Source organism: Borostomias antarcticus, assembly GCF_949987555.1.
Source record: "Borostomias antarcticus genome assembly, chromosome: 14".
NCBI classification, from domain to species: Eukaryota; Metazoa; Chordata; class Actinopteri; order Stomiiformes; family Stomiidae; genus Borostomias; species Borostomias antarcticus.
The window spans coordinates 9,318,182-9,336,744 of record NC_140247.1 but is presented as its reverse complement, the minus strand read 5'-3'; the positions used below and the strand labels follow the sequence as shown (position 1 = coordinate 9,336,744).

The 18,563-nt window shown below is 45.6% G+C and overlaps 2 protein-coding genes across 3 annotated transcripts in view; both read right to left on the bottom strand.

Moving 5' to 3' along the window:
• Window positions 1-162: 162 nt before the first annotated feature.
• Window positions 163-14,557, bottom strand: rab5c (RAB5C, member RAS oncogene family). 2 transcript variants are annotated; one of them, XM_084448290.1, is made up of 6 exons: window positions 14,424-14,557; window positions 8,191-8,692; window positions 5,536-5,687; window positions 3,076-3,198; window positions 2,464-2,557; window positions 163-1,540 (listed from the first exon to the last, which is right to left on the bottom strand). In XM_084448290.1, exons 2-6 carry the CDS (start codon window positions 8,354-8,356, stop codon window positions 1,413-1,415), a joined length of 663 nt encoding a protein of 220 aa, XP_084304416.1. In that variant the 5' UTR covers window positions 8,357-8,692; window positions 14,424-14,557; the 3' UTR covers window positions 163-1,412. The 2 variants fall into 2 exon arrangements, with proteins under 2 accessions (XP_084304416.1, XP_084304417.1); XM_084448291.1 differs by lacking the exon at window positions 14,424-14,557 and adding an exon at window positions 13,913-14,018.
• A 908-nt stretch (window positions 14,558-15,465) lies between these two features.
• kcnh4a (potassium voltage-gated channel, subfamily H (eag-related), member 4a) overlaps window positions 15,466-18,563 on the bottom strand; it is a gene marked incomplete at both ends in the record, with an annotated part of 19,572 nt that continues 16,474 nt past the window's right edge. Inside the window, 4 exons of the mRNA XM_084448423.1 lie at window positions 15,466-16,035; window positions 16,459-16,535; window positions 17,099-17,178; window positions 17,298-17,665. Coding sequence (XP_084304549.1) covers window positions 15,466-16,035; window positions 16,459-16,535; window positions 17,099-17,178; window positions 17,298-17,665 — 1,095 coding nt within the window. The remainder of the gene's footprint in view (window positions 16,036-16,458; window positions 16,536-17,098; window positions 17,179-17,297; window positions 17,666-18,563) is intronic.

Sequence of the window (18,563 nt, the reverse complement as noted above, 5' to 3'; positions counted from 1 at the left end):
TGCCTGGTGAAATCTTTAGTTATTATTCATGAAATGAGAGCACAGACAGGCATTGAGTTACCTTCCCCCTTATTTATTGGTAAAATTACAATGTTTTTTTTTGCTTTCTCTACTCCTGCGCCCTCCCCAATCCCATGTTCCACCACCGAGAGATGTGGCAGCTGCAGGTACTGTTGTGCTAGTCTGATGCCATAACAGACACTGACAACACTGGTCAAAAGAATCCCTCCCTGATACGAAAAGGAAAAAAAAAAAAAGAAAAAGGAAACTGAAGATACCATCTGAATTCACAGAGATGACAAGACAGAAGCAGTGCACACAATACCAGAGATCTTCATATACACAAATAAAAATAAAAAAGAAATCTTTCCATCACAAAATAATTGGGATGACAAAATATCATGTATAGATTGGGAAGGTATTGTATTGACAATAACTACTGATTGGTTATAATGATACAAATACAGCAACATGTTTTCAATACACATGATTTTGGTCAAGAAAATTTTTGCTTCATCTTTTTTTTTTTTCTTTCTTTTTTTTCCATTTTACATGATTCAAAGACCATTAATGCTAAAATGACTTATCGGTGACAATGTTAATAATGTACTATGTATATGGTTGTATGCATCATAGATTAATGATTGGAAAGCCTTAGGTGGACTAGCCTTTGAAATCATACTGTATAACGTGTGCCAAAAGAAGCAGAGGTGATAACAATAGTAATAATAATGTAATAATTCCGTTAATCTACACAATTGCTATATCTGGAAGGAAATAACTGTCCATTCTCCGACTCCTTGAAGCCCCTCCCCTTCATTCGTCTCCAGGGTGACGAGGGGGGGGGTGGAGAGAAAACATAAAGAGTTGCTACATGCATCCGCCACCAAATGGAGGGTTAGAGTTTGAACAGTGAAAGGAGACATGATGAAATACTGTAGTATTATGGTACATAAAGTGACGAGAGGAGCGAGAGGAAGCCAGAGAGAAAAAAGAGGGCCTGTTAATATTCCTCACAGTTGTTGTGGTTGATTTTTTTTTCCCTTGACAGAAACACACAGAAGCAAAGAGGAGCAGGCGGTGAACTCTGTAAGGAGCGACGGGTACGGGCCGAGCTTTTCTTGCTCCCTCTTTGCGGTTGTTTTTTCTTTTCCGTTTCGCTTGGGTGACGTCGTATGTCCACCTTCGGGAGACATCGGGAGTTGCAACGCCCCGTGGGGCTTACGCTTGGTTCGGCCGTTCTTCGCGTTGGGTTAATTTCTTTGTCTTTTGGTCAAATTGTTTAGCGGTGTCCGACATTTTGATTGGCCAGTGGGCTGGTTTGTTTTATCAGTTGATTGGTGCGCGGTAGGGATGTGTACGTCAGCTGGTTGATGTCTGGTCTGGTTGGTTCAGTTGGCTCGGTGTGTGTGTTAGTTTCCCCCTCCGCAGCACTGGCCGCTCCGGCCCTGGGGGGCCGCCTCCTGCAGGTCCACGCCCCCTCTGGCCCGGCCCGGAGCCCCCGCCCCTCCCTGGGGCTCGTTCTTGGGAAGCTTCTTGGCTGTGGAGAAGCACGGGATTAGTCACTTTATATACACGACTACCATCATGAAATCAAAGAAAATGATGAATGGATATTTGTAGGGCTGCCCCCTGAAAGTCAACGGAGTCGAATCGTCAGTCGGAGACCCTTAAGTCGACAGATTATTGAAGTAGAGCAGTCGCTGGTGGGCTAAGACCATTCACCTGCCTTGTTATTTATATAGGACCGGCCAATCATTAGTTTTAGACCTAGGCTATTACCCATTTGTTGTGCAATAAAAGGAGACTTGTATGACTGATAGCGGATTGAAAAAGGCAGGGAACCACTCTCCCCTCCGCTGTGCGTCTAGCCTAGCCTAGCCTACCGTGCGCCAGCAAATACATGCATTTCCTAAATGGAATATCACAACACAAAACTGCTTTCCTAAATCAATCTTCTTATATCAACTAAGATATCTGCTGGAAAAAAAAGATTTTTTCCAATAGACAGATTGAGCTCTTAACATCGGCGAAAATGCGTTAGCAACGGCCAAAACATTTCCTTGTTGACTGCTGCCCAACGCATGAGCCTATTCTCGAACGCTTTGAAATGGACAGTTGAGGAGACTATCGTCAAATACCCAACCCTAATGTAGGCTATGGGAAACACTGCATGCAAACATGGGGGCATCTGAAGTAGATCAATGTGGGCTCGATTATTCTTGTTAAACAACAAAAATAGGCATCTTTTATTGTGCTGCCTGCGAGTTTGAGTTTAAAGTTCGACAGCTGTCCCAACTACTGCGTTCTCCCCTCAGCCTAGGGAGAAAAAGAAGGAACGAATGAATGAACGAATCGTCGACTCTCTGGTTTGAACAGACGAATCTGATTTGACTCACAGAATTCAGAGTCGGGTACAGCCCTAGATATTTGATTCATCCCATAGTGTTGTGCTGCACTTACCGATGGCCATAAAAATCTCATTGACGTTCATGGCCGTCTTGGCCGAAGTCTCCATGAAGAGCAGACTGTTGTCATCTGCGTACGCTTGTGCTTCCTGTAAATAATAAAGAGATGCTTGGAGAGTGTCTCTCAATAAAAACATACAAACCCAGTAAAGGCTACATATGAATGTAAGAAAATAAATCAATGACGATCAAAAATCAATCACGTTGGATTTATATAGCGCCCTTCATGATACCCAGAGCGCTTTACAGAGTCCAGTATTCATTCAGACACAGTGGTGGTGGTAAGCTACATCTGTAGCCACAGCTGCCCTGGGGCAGACTGACAGGAGCGTGGCTGCCAATCAGCGCATACAGCCCCTCCTACCACCACCTTCATTCACATTCATACGCATGTTGTTTTAACTCCGTCATTTAATTCTGTACCGTCACTTTAATTCTGCACCAACAATGACTTAGTCTTTTATTATCAAGATTTCTTTTTTCATTTCAAACTTTATACTTGTGAAGCATTGAGGTTTCCCTCATTTACAGTGACGACAAGTTTACACAGAGACACAAGTCAAATCAATAAATAAAAAGATAGCGATGGGACTGGGTTCGTCTGTACCTGGAAGTCCACGGCTCTTTTGTTGGCAAGGTCAGCTTTGTTCCCTGCCAGTGCGATGACGATGTTGGGGCTGGCTTGTCGCTGCAGCTCTTTCACCCAGTTCTTTGCGCGTGTGAATGTATCCTGGCAAGACAATATTATGAATGAATGAATGAAACTTTTATTTAATACGGACATCACAATTACATTGGAACAGTCACAGTGGACAGACCAGAGCCATTGCTTAAGTGTTTGTAGCACAAGTGCTAATTTTCAACACCAGTCCATAGAAAGCTAATCTAAAAGATAATAGAATAAAATATGCAGAACAAAACCAAACAGTATTCATACAAAATACTAGGGCTGTCTTCGACTCAGGATTTTGTGATTCGACTCAGACTTGGTGTTCAAAGCGACGCGTCGAATCGTCAATGTGTTTTTTCTCTATCTCCTGGCTATCAGAAAATCACTTGACATCAAGTTTCCTTGATTATTTTGGTTAGGCCTATATTGGTAGCCTATAGAAACAATCAATTGTTGCCAAGGCACATTTCTGAGTAGGTTAGGGTATTTGAAATCAACGAGAATGACAGTTACATAATTACAGCATTTTAAATAGCTAGAATAGCCTGGCTATCGGTTTGTGGAATAAGATGGAGGGATGCTTCATTTTGTTCAATCTTTTTCTGAACGAACTTTCGTCCATTTAGGTTATGCTTGAATAGCCTTTATTGGGCTATTTTACCTTGATTGGTGTTTATTATTTTCCGTTGAACAAAAAAGTAGAATAAAGTTTCAAAATAAATTATTAGCCTTGCTCATATTTCCGCTCCGCTAAAATCCTCTCCGCTGCCTCCGAATGTGTTTGTTTCAAGTGCAGCCCATCCCTCTTTCTTGCATTGTCGATAGTTTGGACCACTAATAATCGAGATAATTAATAGACAGGTTATCAATATCTTAAACATTGTCTTCATATCCATTTTGTGACATGTCGGGAGATTCGTCGTCCCCCCCCCCCCATATGTCTAGGCTGAGGGGAGACCGCCGGAGTCGGGAGAGCTGTGAAACTTTCAACTCAAAATTGCAGGCGGCACAATAAAATACACCTGTTTTCTTGTTAAACATGAATCATCTAGCATTGTCCATCTACTTCGGATGCCCCATGTTTTTATACAGTTTCACATATCCTACATTAGGGTTGGGCAATTTGACGATAGTCTCCTCAACTGCGCATTTGAATGCTTGCGCGAATCGGCTCATAGTTGGGCAGCAGTCAACAAGGAAATGTTTTGGCTGCCACTAAAGCATTTTCACAGACGTTAGAGCTCAAGCTGTCTATGGGAGACCCTATTTTTACCATTGGATATACAAGAAGATTGATTTAGGAAAGCAGTGTGATATTCCATTTGGGAAATGCACGTGATTGCTGGCGCATAGTAGGCTAGGCTAGGCTACACGCTTAGCGGAGGGGAGAGGGCCCTGCCTTCTTCCCTCTGCTATATCAGTCTTAACTTTTCTTTTACAGCCCAACAAATAGCTACGGTAATAGCCTAGGTCTAAAACGAATGATTGGCCTGTCCTTGATCTTAGTCCACCTCCTAGTCCTTGACAGTGGAGCAGAAATCGACTTAAAGAATCTCTGTCGACTTAAGGGTCTCCGACCGATGATTCGACGCGTCGACTTTCAGGGGGCAGCCCTACAAAATACAGAATTAAAATCACCAATCAGATTCTAACAATCACAGCACATAATGAACAGAGCGAGAGGTCCATGATCACAACAACTAAACCAGTCCGCGTCCACACACACGTGAGCACTGCTGATTTGACTAAATCAAGATATTTTGACCAGGTCCCTTATGTAATGAGGGGATACCGTCATAAGGTCAAAGGTCAGCCCCACACTCAGGTGATGGAATAAACATGAACCTGAGCTGCGTGTTGATTGGTCAGACTAAAGCGAAGCGGACAGTAGGGCTGCACGATTATGACAAAAGATAATAATTGCGATTATTTGCGTCAAAATGCTAATTGTGATTAATAATTGTGATTAATATTTAATATAGAATATTAATATATAATAACCCAAATTCTCCCAAATCACAGACGTTGATCCCTTTCTTGCTACTAACTCACTGACCTCGTTTTCGCTCATTTTTTCACTACTCTCGGCTGCAGGTACTCTTGTGACACTTGTCTTGACCTACTGCTATCTGTCTTCTCAGTGAAATTGCTGCACACAGCGCACTCAGCGGGAACACGTGATTGGTCAGACAGCATAAGCGCCTGTGATTCGTCCGTGTAGTCCTAGCAAACTCAATTCAAAGCAAAATTATTAATCACATTCATTGCGGCCTTTTGCGATTAGTTAATCCTGGAGGTCATAATCGCGATTTCAATTAATTCACGATTAATTGTGCAGCCCTAGCGGACAGGTGTCTTTGAAGAAAGTGCTCAGGCCACACACGTCAAGTCACTCACTGTGTTGGTGATGTCGTAGACCACGATGGCGGCCTGGGCGCCTCTGTAGTACATGGGGGCCAGGCTGTGATACCGCTCCTGTCCTGCCGTGTCCCAGATCTCAAACTTCACTGTCGTATCGTCCAAGCAGACCGTCTGTGTGAGGAAGGCAGCTATAGAAGACAAGACACACAACTCATCACACTGGGATTACAGCTCTAGAAGACAAGACACACAACTCATCACACTGGGATTACAGCTCTAGAAGACAAGACACACAACTCATGAGCCTGGGATTACAGCTCTAGAAGACAAGACGCACAACTCATGAGCCTGGGATTACAGCTCTAGAAGACAAGACGCACAACTCATGAGCCTGGGATTACAGACACACAACTCATGACCCTAGGATTACAGACACACAACTCATGAGCCTGGGATTACAGACACACAACTCATGACCCTAGGATTACAGACACACAACTCATGACCCTAGGATTACAGACACACAACTCATGACCCTAGGATTACAGACACACAACTCATGAGCCTGGGATTACAGACACACAACTCATGACCCTAGGATTACAGCTATCGGCACTTGAGTTGTCCCAATGAGACATTTCAACTTTCATCATATTCAACAACTCTCCAGGCACGAATAAGAAGAAATTCCACAATTGGTGCCCTTCAAGAAACCTTGTGAACCTACACAAAGTGAATTGTAAATTTGGAATCATCCAATATTTTAGAGAGGGGAAGAAGGGTAAAATCTGTAAACAGGGAAAGCAGAGTGAGCAGAAAGCAGAGTGGCTTAATCCATTCAGCAGACGGTTGAGAGGGGGGGGGGGGGGGGGGTTCTGCCTAGTCAGCCCATTGTGTCACATGACAGAGGAAAATGTGCACTCATGGTCAAGCAAGCCCGTTAACCTTTGACCAGGCAGCTGACGTCAGGTTTTTTTAAAACATTTTTTAAACACACTCGTGGTAAGTCTTTGGTTAGTGTCAGCACAGAGCATCCTGTCGACAGCCTCGTCCGCCAATTGCTCACGATGAGCCGGAATACTGTTTCCGTACCGTGAAAAAGGAAACGGGGCCTCTGGAAGAGAAAGCCATGTTCCTGGTGATCCAAGATCATGCAGCAATACGCCCTGCCAGTGAAACGCATACAAAACCTGCTGAAGAGCAGGAAAAACAACAACTAGAGGAACACTTGTGATGCAGAGCAGTTACACACTACCTCGCCTTGACAACAGAAACATGAATCTGGCAATAGTTTCCAATCTCCACCTAGCCATTCGATATGACTGGTTTACACAAGATAGTGGCACGATCCAGGAAACCCTATTGTTAACTTGGTTCCTTCCTGTTTAAAGGGACGCTGTACCTCTTCTCCCTTGAGGGCAAAGAGTACAGACAAATGCCATTTAACAAGATGGGAAATTGTTACTTGTCCAAACATTTATTTCAGATTCAGCGCCCCCCCACCCCATTCCGGGCATGCCCAGGGGGTTGCTGCTCATGACAGCCCAGTGATCATCTGCTAAGAACTGGTTTAGCAGCTCCTGCTCCTGAGATGGAGCCTGGCATTGCCATCCAGATCATGTGAGCTCACATTCTAAATGGTAAATGGACTGCACTTATATAGCGCTTTTCCACCTTAGCGGCACTCAAAAGCGCTTTACAATGGCCTCTCATTCACCCATTCACACACCCATTCACACACAAATGGCGGTAGCTGCCATGCAAGGTGCTAACCTGCTCATTGGGAGCAAATTCTACCCTCCTATTCAGACATATGTCCAGAAACACTAAACGTGGCAGGTCGAACACAACCATTCATCTAGTATGGGGCGGGTTTGATACCATGACTAACCCACACTCCGTTGCTCTGATTGGATGTAGGTCTATCCAATTGCATCTGGAGGCATTTTGGTCTGCGCCCGTTGAAATCTAAAATGAACTGAGAGTTTCCGGACTCTGGTCTGGCGATGCCAGGCTACCTGAGCTGCCCCTCGATAACAGCGAAGGTTGGGCTGCCAGTTACGGTAAGTACGGTGGTTTTCCACCAGGACAACTGTAGCTCAAGAATGTTCGTTCCCCATGATCTCCATTCACAACAACATGAGACAGTCGGACAGCAGAGAGGGAAGAAAGATAAAGGCAGACTGGGCTCAGCCTAGACCAGGCATTCCCAAACTGTGAGGCGGACCTCCCCTGGGGGACCCCAACGAAATTCAGGGGAGGCGCAGAGGGATGGTAAGAAAAAAAAAAAAAAAAAAAAAAACGTTTTTTTTTTTTTTTGCATTTTCTATGGTTTTTATGAATGACGTGATTTTAAAGGTCAGAAAATCTAAATAAATAAATAGATGTAAATTAAATTTGTGGATAGTGCAGAGAGAGCCTCCCCCCGCAGGCATGAATGAATTATGCGAAAACATCATAACGTTAACTAGCAGCAGGTGCCACCGAGCTAACTTAGCTGTGTTACGTTATGGGCTAGCTAACGCTGTCTTGCAAAATGGACAAATTTGGGGGTTTGGGGGGGCGCGGGTGTGTCACTGTTTTCAGAGGGGAGGCCCACATTGGAGTTTGGGAACCCAGGCCTAGACGAAGCAGTCCAGAAAGCTCAGCGCTGGGGGGGATGAACATGCCCGGGCGGGCGGGTCCGCTCACCTCCGATGGTGCTCTCCTGGTACTCGTGGAACTGGCCCTTGACGAAGCGCAGCACCAGGCTGGACTTGCCCACCGCCGACTCCCCGAGGAGCACCAGCTTGAACTGGCAGATCTTGTTGTTCACCGCCGCGCCGTTGGTCCGTGCCGGTCCTCCTCGACCTGCCATGCTGCTGAGATGAGGGGCTTCACCGTCCGGGGCGAGGGTCTGGAGGCGGGAGGGGCGGCTCTGGGGGTGTGGAGGTCTGGAGGCTGGGGGCGGCTCTGGGGGGGTGTGGAGGTCTGGAGGCGGGGGGCGGCTCTGGGGGGGTGTGGAGGTCTAGAGGCTGGGAAGGCTCTGGGGGGGTGTGGAGGTCTGGAGGGAGGCCTGTGGCTTGGAGAGGGAGCTGGAGTGGAGGCTGGAGAGGGGCCAGGTGAGGCTGAGGCAGGCTTGGTCAGGCTGAGCTGGGCAGGTCAAGGCTGGACACCGGAAGGCAGAAGGGAGAAGGCTCTTCAACTGTGGAACCTGGAAGAGATACAAGTCAGTGTAAGGTCTCACTACAACTAGGGCTGCACAATTAATCGTGAATTAATCGAAAATCGCGATTATGGCCTCCGCAATTAACTAATCGCAAAAGGCCGCAATTAATGTGATTAATAATTTTGCTTTGAATCGAGTTCGCTAGGACTACATGGACGAATCACAGGCGCTTATGCTGTCTGACCAATCACATGCGTTCCCGCTGACTGCGCTATGCGCAGCAATTTCACTGAGAAGACAGATAGCAGTAGGTCAAGACAAGTGTCACAAGAGTACCTGCAGCCGTGAGTAGTGAAAAAATGAGCGAAAATGAGGTCAGTGAGTTAGTAGCAAGAAAGGGATCAACGGTTATTATATATTAATATTATATATAAAATAGGCCTATTAATCGCAATTATTAATCGCAATCACCATTTTGAAGCAAATAATCGCAATTATCATCATCTTTTGTCATAATCGTGCAGCCCTAACTACAACAGATATTATCATCTAAATACAGGCACAGTCAATTCAGGACTGTTTACCAGTATTTATTTTAATCAGAGGATGTGTTGAGAGGCAGAAAGAGATGGAATTCTGGTTCGGGATATTCCCCTGGTTCCTCATCATACAAGATGAAAGCTAATTAACCAGTTACCAATCTGCACTTGAACCAATCGAAGGCCCAGATAAACATGCAATGGTCAAAATGGCCTACTGACATCTCAGTGACTCCTAACCTCAACAGTCTCATCAACAAAGTCAAGATTTCAGCATACAGACAATGGTTTAGTTGAAATTATATTATAGTCGGTCCAACCCAGCCAGGGTTGGGCTGGAGATAAAGGGTGAATGTATGCATGTTATACTGAAGATATGAAGGCTTTTCAACTGCTTCTGTAGAAAAGCCCTCCTGTCTGATATATCACTAGGCGTAATCCTGCCCTGGATACATGACCACAGCCAGCCAGCACTGAATGATTATGCTTAGAGAGCCCAATGTGACTACAACCACTAAGTTTGAGTGATGTAAGAGACCACACAGAGACCTGAGGACAAGTGAAAATCCAAAAGAGGAACTGAAAGTCTACTGCCCCAAAGACGAGTCTGCTGTGTTATCATCTCCCCTCCAGGCCACATCTACTGTAGCGTTGCGTACTTCATATCTGTCGTCTCTATCAGTGTGCGCATCATCGACCTAAACAAACTCCTAGTGTGTGTAAACCATATACATGGCAATAAACTGATCTTGGATCTGGAGTTAATACTTAGGCCTACATGACGGAATCACGTGATTGCCGTGCACGCCTGCTAAATGACAAGATGACAAAAGTCTTTGCATTACATTGCCTTACATTAACCCATCGACAACCTAATGTAAACAAACCCTTGAAAAACTAATCTTTACGTAAGGTTAGTCAGCTTCCGCTTGGTCAAAGAGACAGGAAATGTAATTCATCTCACAGCAGGAAGTGAAGATTGCAGGAGGAGCAGCATATTGCATTGCGAGGCAGCGTTTCACGTGTACAACGCTGGACTGTTAGGCTGCTGCACACCTTCAAAAGGTTTTTCGGCAGGTGCGTAGGGGTGAACAGATCCATGTTGGTTGAGAGAGACTTCCCACTGTCCTTACTTGCAAAATTACTTAATGTGAAAAACAACATTTCAGTCACACTAGACCTTCGTCAAGTTAGTGTACAATGTTGAAACGCAGTTGAATCTAGACTGAAGTCACTGACTTGAAAAGACTTGTACAGCCTACATATAGTATACACTTTTTTGTTTATACAGGCAAACTGAAGCCAAGCTCAAAAACATTAGGGAGGGAATTTATGAATAGTGGTGAAATAGTCAAAGATTCAACTGGGGAGAAAGAGAGAGCTGAAGTGATATAGGGCACGGTCATGTGATAAAAGAGTACACAGGAAAGTAAGAGAGAAGCAGACTGGCTCTTTAGTTGGCTCTAAGCCACGGGCCGAACCTGGGCTGGGCCTAATCTTCAGCATGTGACAGGAGATCACATCGGCCTGTTGGAGGGTAACCAGCCTGAAGGATAAGGCCAGTGAGCCAGATGACATCAGCGCACCAAAAACCTCAACAGCTGCCTACATAGACAGCCAAGCGCAGTGTGGATGGGATTCCTTGACAGACCACAGAGACACAGAGTGGAGAACCGCCTTTCTGTTCAGTGGGTCAACATGCTGACCCTGTGGGTCAACGCGCTCACCCTGAACGCCTCTGAGCATGCTGAATACTGAGTCTACTGAGTCCCTTCTCACTCCACATAGCAGCACACTTAGTATGTAGTCGTATACTTAGTATGTAGTCATATGCTAAGCGCAGTTGCTAGGAAAAGCCCGTGGTGAAATTGAGATCAAACATACTTGGTATCCTTCAGTTTCTGTGAAGAGAGCAGTGTAGGGACATTCTCCAAATTCCAATAACACACTGATTTCCTGTTGAGGACAGATTATTTTTGGCACTTCTTAACTAGATGTGCCTTGTTTCAACGAGAAACAGCTCCCAGAACACAAACACTTGGGACTGTTGGTCAACCATAGATTTGACAGCAAATCGAAATAAACACAACTATAATTTTATTATACCCCCTAAACACACTTCAGTTTACATTCAATAATACAATGCTGTAAAAACGCTAAAACGGCCCTAAATGTTTGGTCACACAATTCATAACAAGCGATGTCATTCATGATGACAGTGATTATAAATAGATTTTAATGCTGATTTGTAGCACAGAAATCTGTCAGTGGACCTTGAAGCACAGATACTGGGCATCGCAAACAGTGTAGAATGATTGTTGGAGCATCGCAAATCACCTTATTTTTATTATGAAAGTGGCACTATGGTTAATCACACTTAATATCAAGTGAAATAATCACATTGTTTTTGTCATAATCAGGCACCCATATAAAGACATACAATTCCTGGTTATTAATATTCCCTACAGCTGGTTCAGGTTGTTAGTAGTAGCCCTGGGTCAAAACCACTGGTCAAATAAATAGGGATACTTAACAATATGGTACACTTCATTTACAGTAACAAAAAATGACAAATAAAATTGTCTGGTTTTATCCTAAAGGCTCATTAGTTTTGTGCTGCCAAAGGTTCCTACTGTAGAAGCAGTTCAGTTCTTGTAAATCAAAGGTTTGGCTAGTTTCTCATATGATTGCAGTGAAAGCTACTATGTTTTTTCATGGCTAGTTTCAGTTCATAATTCGAAGCAGAGAGACATGCTTCTGAAACAGCAGCACTCCGCTGACGCTGTAATGGTCTCTCTAATGGGCTCTGGAGGGCTCCCCAGTGGAGAGGGGGAGAGAGAGACCGTCAGAGAAGGATGGGTCAGGAGGAGGGGGGGCGGAGGAGAAATGACAGGAGAGGGGGGGGGGGGCAGAAAAAATGATTGTGAAATATTCATACAGGCCTGTGCTCTCCTGCCAGCTTGATGTTCAAGATGCAGGAAAACGCCAGCGAAACACAATCAGACTCAGCGTAAAACAACTTGTAACATTAATTCCAGAGGTGGAACGCGCCAGGCAGACTTCCCTCCACAAATTAGCCTAAAAACAAGTGGTGACATGTTTATGGCGGGAGCCAGGTGGCTGGCGGAGATCGCCTAGCCGTACAAAAAGAGGTGGAGTTTTCCCCAGGGTCGCTCTCTTGGCAGTCATCTCCCAGGGCTTGGATGGGTCTGGGTCTGACTTCAATGTTTCAATAAACGCTGCCGCTCTTAGATGGCAATGCTCACCAGAGGGGAGCCATGGCCCATGACCCATCTAGAGTCAACTCTGAACAGATGTCACATGGTATACAGACAGCCTACATGCCTTAATGACACACAGGCCTTGACCTCCAGTAAGAAGCACAGTGCAAGCAGAGTGAGTGATGGATAAGCCATTTCACTACGTAGGAAATGACGGCCACTTCCTTCTCTTTTTTGGCCCTTTTGTGAGAAAGATGACTAAAGCAAGAGCATGCAATCCAATTATACGCCTTGTTGCCAACTTGTCACTATGCCAATAAACCTCAAATTTTCACCTCAAGGAAACCAAAATACCAGGCACAAACACTACTTGGCTCCAACTTGTACACAAAACTGCACTACAAGGGCATTATCTAAATCTGTGTAATGTAAATAATGTCCATTGATGACCTTGACTAACCCAAAATACCTCCTTAGCCAGGTGCTGAGTAATAATAACTGCTTTTTGCATAGAGCTCCCCAGCTGCAGAGATAATACTGTACATACAGGGCTAGGCTGGGTGGGAGTCACCACACACGTCTGTCTGTCTGGGAATGTTATGTTCTACTGAATTAGGCTAGACTTAAACCACGGGTAAGCCACCACTCTGGCACGGTACTGTAGCTAGGACAAAGTCCAACAGTTTAAGCAAGTTATTAAATGTTTCCTCCAAGCTCGAAGGTCCAAGCTCGACTCCTATAAAGCCATAAAAACACCAATACCACCTGCAGTAAGTAAGTACACACGACATCTACAAGTAGTGAGCTAGTTCCAGAAGAAGGGACAGCGTCCAACTTCCTCATACCATGACACCACTGACAAGAGCTCTGTCACCAGTTAACTAGCCAACGTTAGAAACGCTAGCAACACATAAGATAGCAAGATTAATTAAATTAATTCTATATCACTATACTATTTTGCTGGCTAACATTAGCTACATAGATAGTCTCCTTCTAAAAACGACTTTCCGTTTTCCGCGAGGTCATATTTGAGCTAGCTCTGAAGAAGAGGACAGTGAAGCTACGTAGCTAGCGCACTAGCCACATATAACCAAATAAATAGATATAGGCGAAGCACTACCATCCTAACATTAGCTACTTAGCTATCCGTTGACTAAAATATCTCGTTAACAAGCTAGCTAACTGAGCTAACGTGACGTCCTGGGGGACTAGCTAGCCAACACACACATCTCAACTGCAGGTGGCTGGCTAATTAAACACAATCACTAGCTAGCTGTCTTTCTAGATATCAGGTAGAGTAACGTTAAATGTATTCTAGCCAATGCTAACTAGACAATAACATTTTGTTACTAATTAGCTCACGTTAGCGGGCTAGGCTATGGTGCTATGGTGCTAGTTGGCTAGCTCGGCACAGAGAGACGATAGTGAACCATAGCTAGTTACCTAGCAGGCATTATGGTGGAATAATAATGATACGCCGCAATCCGTAGCTAGTAAGCACTCACTTCCGATACCTTCAGCTCCTCAGTTGTCAGTAGTCTAGCTATCTAGCTATCTAGCTATCGTTAAACAATAATCCCTCCCTAGTCGAGCTACCGTCAGCTAGCTCGGTAGTCTCAGCTAGAGCCTAGGCTAGGGTTCGGGTTAGCTAGCTCGGTAGTCTCAGCTAGCTATAGAGCCTAGGCTAGGGTTAGGGTTAGCTAGCTATAGAGCCTAGGCTAGGGTTAGGGTTAGCTAGCTATAGAGCCTAGGCTAGGGTTAGGGTTAGCTAGCTATAGAGCCTAGGCTAGGGTTAGGGTTAGCTAGCTATAGAGCCTAGGCTAGGGTTAGGGTTAGCTATCTATAGAGCCTAGGCCAGGGTTAGGGTTAGCTAGCTATAGAGCCTAGGTTAGGGTTAGGGTTAGCTAGCACTAGCTAGACTGCTCTGACAGCCACCCTCGGCACAATCATGTCAGGTTGGGTTTTGGACATTTTTACATGGAGAATGTAGACTATAGCGACTGATTTACGCCTTACCAGTAAAGACACGAGTCCAATATGCACTCCGTATTCTTCCCAACCTCCTAGTTTCCCCCAATTTTGTAAATTTCGACTTTGATGACTTTCTGCTCCAGCGTCACTCTCATCGGCTGCCCTGGCCTTCTCTTCCGATTTGGGGATTGTTTTCCGGGAACCTCCTACTTATTGTCATTTGGTTTCTGACCAATAACGTTAATTGCATAGGCGTACCATTATGGGACCTGTAGTTTATCAGCTTGCTGTTTACAAAAGGTTGGTTTTTATTTATTTATTAGTGCTAGGTGCCACAGCTCGCATTCAACCTAGTGCTAGTCTCTTATGATGTTGTTGAAACCTGTCAAGGGCTTGTCTTGTTACTGTTACCAGTTACCACCATTTAGTGACGCTGCAGACCACGGTCTCGTCTCACTATGATACATTTCTGATACGTTAACATTGTTGCCACAACAAATGTGATATCACAATATTCTCCTTTATCCATTTATTTTTTTTAAAATTATATCAGGCACAGTAATGCAAGATAACGTCTGCAATAAATAATCAATAATCCTTTAACACTTCAGTTGTAGGTATTATAATAGCCCACACAAACTGTGGAAGCAGAAAGTCTAGAAAGCATTACAAGACTGCAAGACTACTTGCAGATAAGTAGCCTTATCTTCTGACACTGTAAATTGAATTTAGCTCCACAACATGTACGGTATGATTATTTTTCAATGTACCACACCAAAAGCATCAGAAAAAGCCCATATAATTCAGCATTTGTTTAACTGAATATAATTTGTGGTCGATATCAATATTATATTTTACATTTTAAACTAAAAAAAACACCAGCAGTGTGACATTCATTGTTGATATGTTCAGTTTGTTTGACATATGCTTTCCTGTGCTACACTTTTTCTTTTTCCTTTTTCTAAACAGATGTAAATGAGAACACATACAGTAGTACAGTATAAACACCAGAATTCCTCCTTTCGTTAGCGACATTACTGATACTCGTTCTGTTCACAACAAACTGCTAACCTGCCACCTCTAGGCTTTAGACGGGCTCAACATCCAGGGCCCATGTGCTGCTGCTGGTTCCGGAAGGTTCGTTGGTGCTGGTGTTTGATCTGACCGGTGTCCCTCCACCCTGGGGACACTCAGACCCTGAGTCTGCTGCTACTGAGTGGCCCAGTCCACTGAGGGGCGGGTCCTGGGTATGATGGACCGGGCTGGAGCCCACCAGGTCGTTCTGTCTGAGGGAGCCCAGGGTGGCGTGGTTGTGGGGGCTGGATGGCCGGTGAAAGTGTTCAGGCGTCTGGCCCTGATTGGGGCTTCTGCCGGGGATAGGCATAGTGCTGTAGCCCCACACATTCCCGGTAGAGGGGCTGGTTGGATCATGGTGGAGGTGAGACCCATTGGAGGCGGCCATATTGAAAGGCATAAGTGTCTGCCAGTCATTGTCAGCTGTCACATTGCTGGTGGCATTGGGGGGCATCTGTATGCTGTAGGGACAAGTGGAGGTGGAGGTGGCAAAGTGAGGCATGCTGGTCCGGGCCTGTAGGAAAACCATCATCCCACGGAGTTCCTTAGTCAGGTTGGACACTTCCTGGTTGAGGCTGGTCATCTGTAAAAGGGAAGAGATACTGTGTAATGTCATATACGATTTTCAGTACTGTATTAATATAAGACTGTAGGCAGTTTGTTTTGGGTGATGGAAAAAAGAGGAATTACATCCCTTTGCGTCACATTTAGAACATCTGTTTTTACAGTAACACTTCGTTTTAGGAACAATGACGTTCGATCTGCTCTTCTCACATGCACCGTGTTTTACTTAAGGCTGTTAAGTGTGTCAGGCATGGCCTGTTTTAGATACCCACTCCTTAAGGGTGCAAGGAAAGTGGAGTAGAGATTGAGTCCCAGTGAAAAAAAGTTGGCAATTTCATGTCTTTGCAACTTTGTCAAAATGCTGAGTTTAATTATTTGATGAAATGTAGCCTTGTTTACATAATACCCATCTATTTATTGGTGTCTGCGTTCGTTTCCTCACCTCCTTGTTTAGCTTGATGATGTTCTGTCTCACCTCCGCCGTCTCCAGGAGCAGGTTGGCGCTCACCTGGAATGGATCTATAGGAGGAGTAAGGAGAGGAGTGGAGTAGAGGAGGGGAAAGGAGGGGAGAGGATAGGAAAGGAAAGGACGGGAGAGGAGGGAGGAGGGGAGGATAGGAGCGGAGAGGAGAGAAGAGAGGAGAGGAGGGGAGAGGAGGGAAGAGGAGGGGAGAGGAGAGGAGGGGAGAGGAGTGGAGAGGAGGGGAGAGGAGGAGAGGAGAGGAGGGGAGGGGAGGGGAGGGGAGGGAGAGGAGAAGAGGGGAGGATAGGAGCGGAGAGGAGAGGGAAGGAGAGGAGAGAAGAGAGGAGAGGAGGGGAGAGGAGGGGAGACGAGTAGAGGGGAGAGGAGTAGAGAGGAGAGGAGGGGAGGGGAGGGAGAGGAGTAGAGGGGAGAGGAGTAGAGAGGAGAGGAGGGCAGAGTAGAGGGGAGGAGGGGAGAGAAGAGGAAAGGAGAGCAGAGCAGAGGAGAAGATAGGAGAGCAGAGGAGAGGAGGGTTACTATGGACAAAGATCAGAGGAGATCACTGCTTCAACAACAGCTATTACTCAGCCAACATTGAGCATATACAGCATGTCGTTACCTTTGCCACTTGACTTGGCTTCATCCTGCTCCAAGTTGAAGTGAAACGTAAGTCCATTATCCTCAATTCCATCCACAACCCTGAAGGACACACAGTAAACGCTCTTATTCTGGCCTGGGGGGGGGCGGTGGCGGGGGTTAATAATTGACACTAACGTACAGTAAGGTACTTTCTGACGAGCCTCCTGAACGAAGCGTACCTGGGGCTCAGGTCCAGTGGGCTGAGACAGTGTCCGGAAGGCATGAGCCGCTTGGCCGGCCTCGGACACGAGCCCGGATCGGGGACGCCGGCGGGCACGGCGGACGGAGAGAGCCGGTCGGTAGACGGACGCCGAGGGGAGGGGCTACGGCCTCTGCAGCCCTGTGCAGGCGTCCGGCAGAGGCAGAGGGCGTTGACGTGGCGGAGCTCGTCCCCCAGCAGGGTGCTGAGGCAGGGATGGCGAACGGGGCTTCCCAGGCCGTGCGGCAGGGGCAGCCGTCCACGACGGGCCGAGAAGCGGCTCTCACCCGGCTCCACATCTTCTGCCTCCACGATAAACGGCAGTATGAGCTCATCGCCAGCCCCATCCTGAGGAGGAGGTTGTCAATAGGAAAATTGCTATTGAAATTTGCCCACATCCGTCGCTGTACATAACGCGACATTCGTCTACAGCTGTCACGACTCGCACATGTGATGCACATTTCCGCTGTGCACAGGAATGTGGGTCAGAATAGCCAGAAAAGCCTGCTGGCTTGCATACTGCAAAATACGACCAGATGTAGTAGGACATCCTGGTATTTTTGCCATACTGCATGTGTTATACTATGTATTGGGACATACTACATCCAGTTTTGACATACTATATAGTAGGGTAGTATGCGATTCAGAACACAGCCCATGTCTCTCCTTTCTACCTCTTTCAATAGGCTATATACTGTACACAACCACAGTACTTCCTGAAGTTAGACATGCTTCTCTATTTCCTGTCCTACACTATTGGATGAAGTGATTAATCAGGTGTGCCTGACTGCAGCACAATGATCAGGCACACCTGAATAATCATTTCATCCAATAGTGTAAGACAGAAAATAGAGAAGCATGTCTAATTTCAGGAAGTACTGGAGTTATGCATATAGCCCATTTAGCTATACCACACAATGGTATACAGTATATAGTAACTACCAACTGATAGCGAGTTGTATGTGTGTAATCATCCTGTTGAAAAGTGATTATGTAACTGTTTTACCATTAAATAATCTATTCTTCAGCAAGCAAGTTTGACTCCCTTACACAAAGTGTAGACAACAAAGAATCATCTACTGTACGCACATGCTACACACACACACACACACACACAAGTAAACAACTACGCAAACACCCACAGATCCACAGAAGGTTACCCTGAGACATGCAACCACAGTTCAGTGCTACACCTTTAACGACCTCGCTTCATTCTTCTCCAGAAAGGGTCGAGTGTGGAGGAAAA

What these genes read in the sequence shown, in the direction of transcription:
- rab5c (XM_084448290.1), bottom strand. Translation starts at nt 8,356, where the DNA reads ATGGCAGGTCGAGGAGGACCGGCACGGACCAACGGCGCGGCGGTGAAC. An exon ending in CCAGGAGAGCACCATCGGAG is followed by an intron (nt 5,688 to 8,190) that starts GTGAGCGGACCC and finishes TGTCTTCTATAG; the next exon opens with CTGCCTTCCTCACACAGACG. An exon ending in TGAGATTTTTATGGCCATCG is followed by an intron (nt 1,541 to 2,463) that starts GTAAGTGCAGCA and finishes GCTTCTCCACAG; the next exon opens with CCAAGAAGCTTCCCAAGAAC.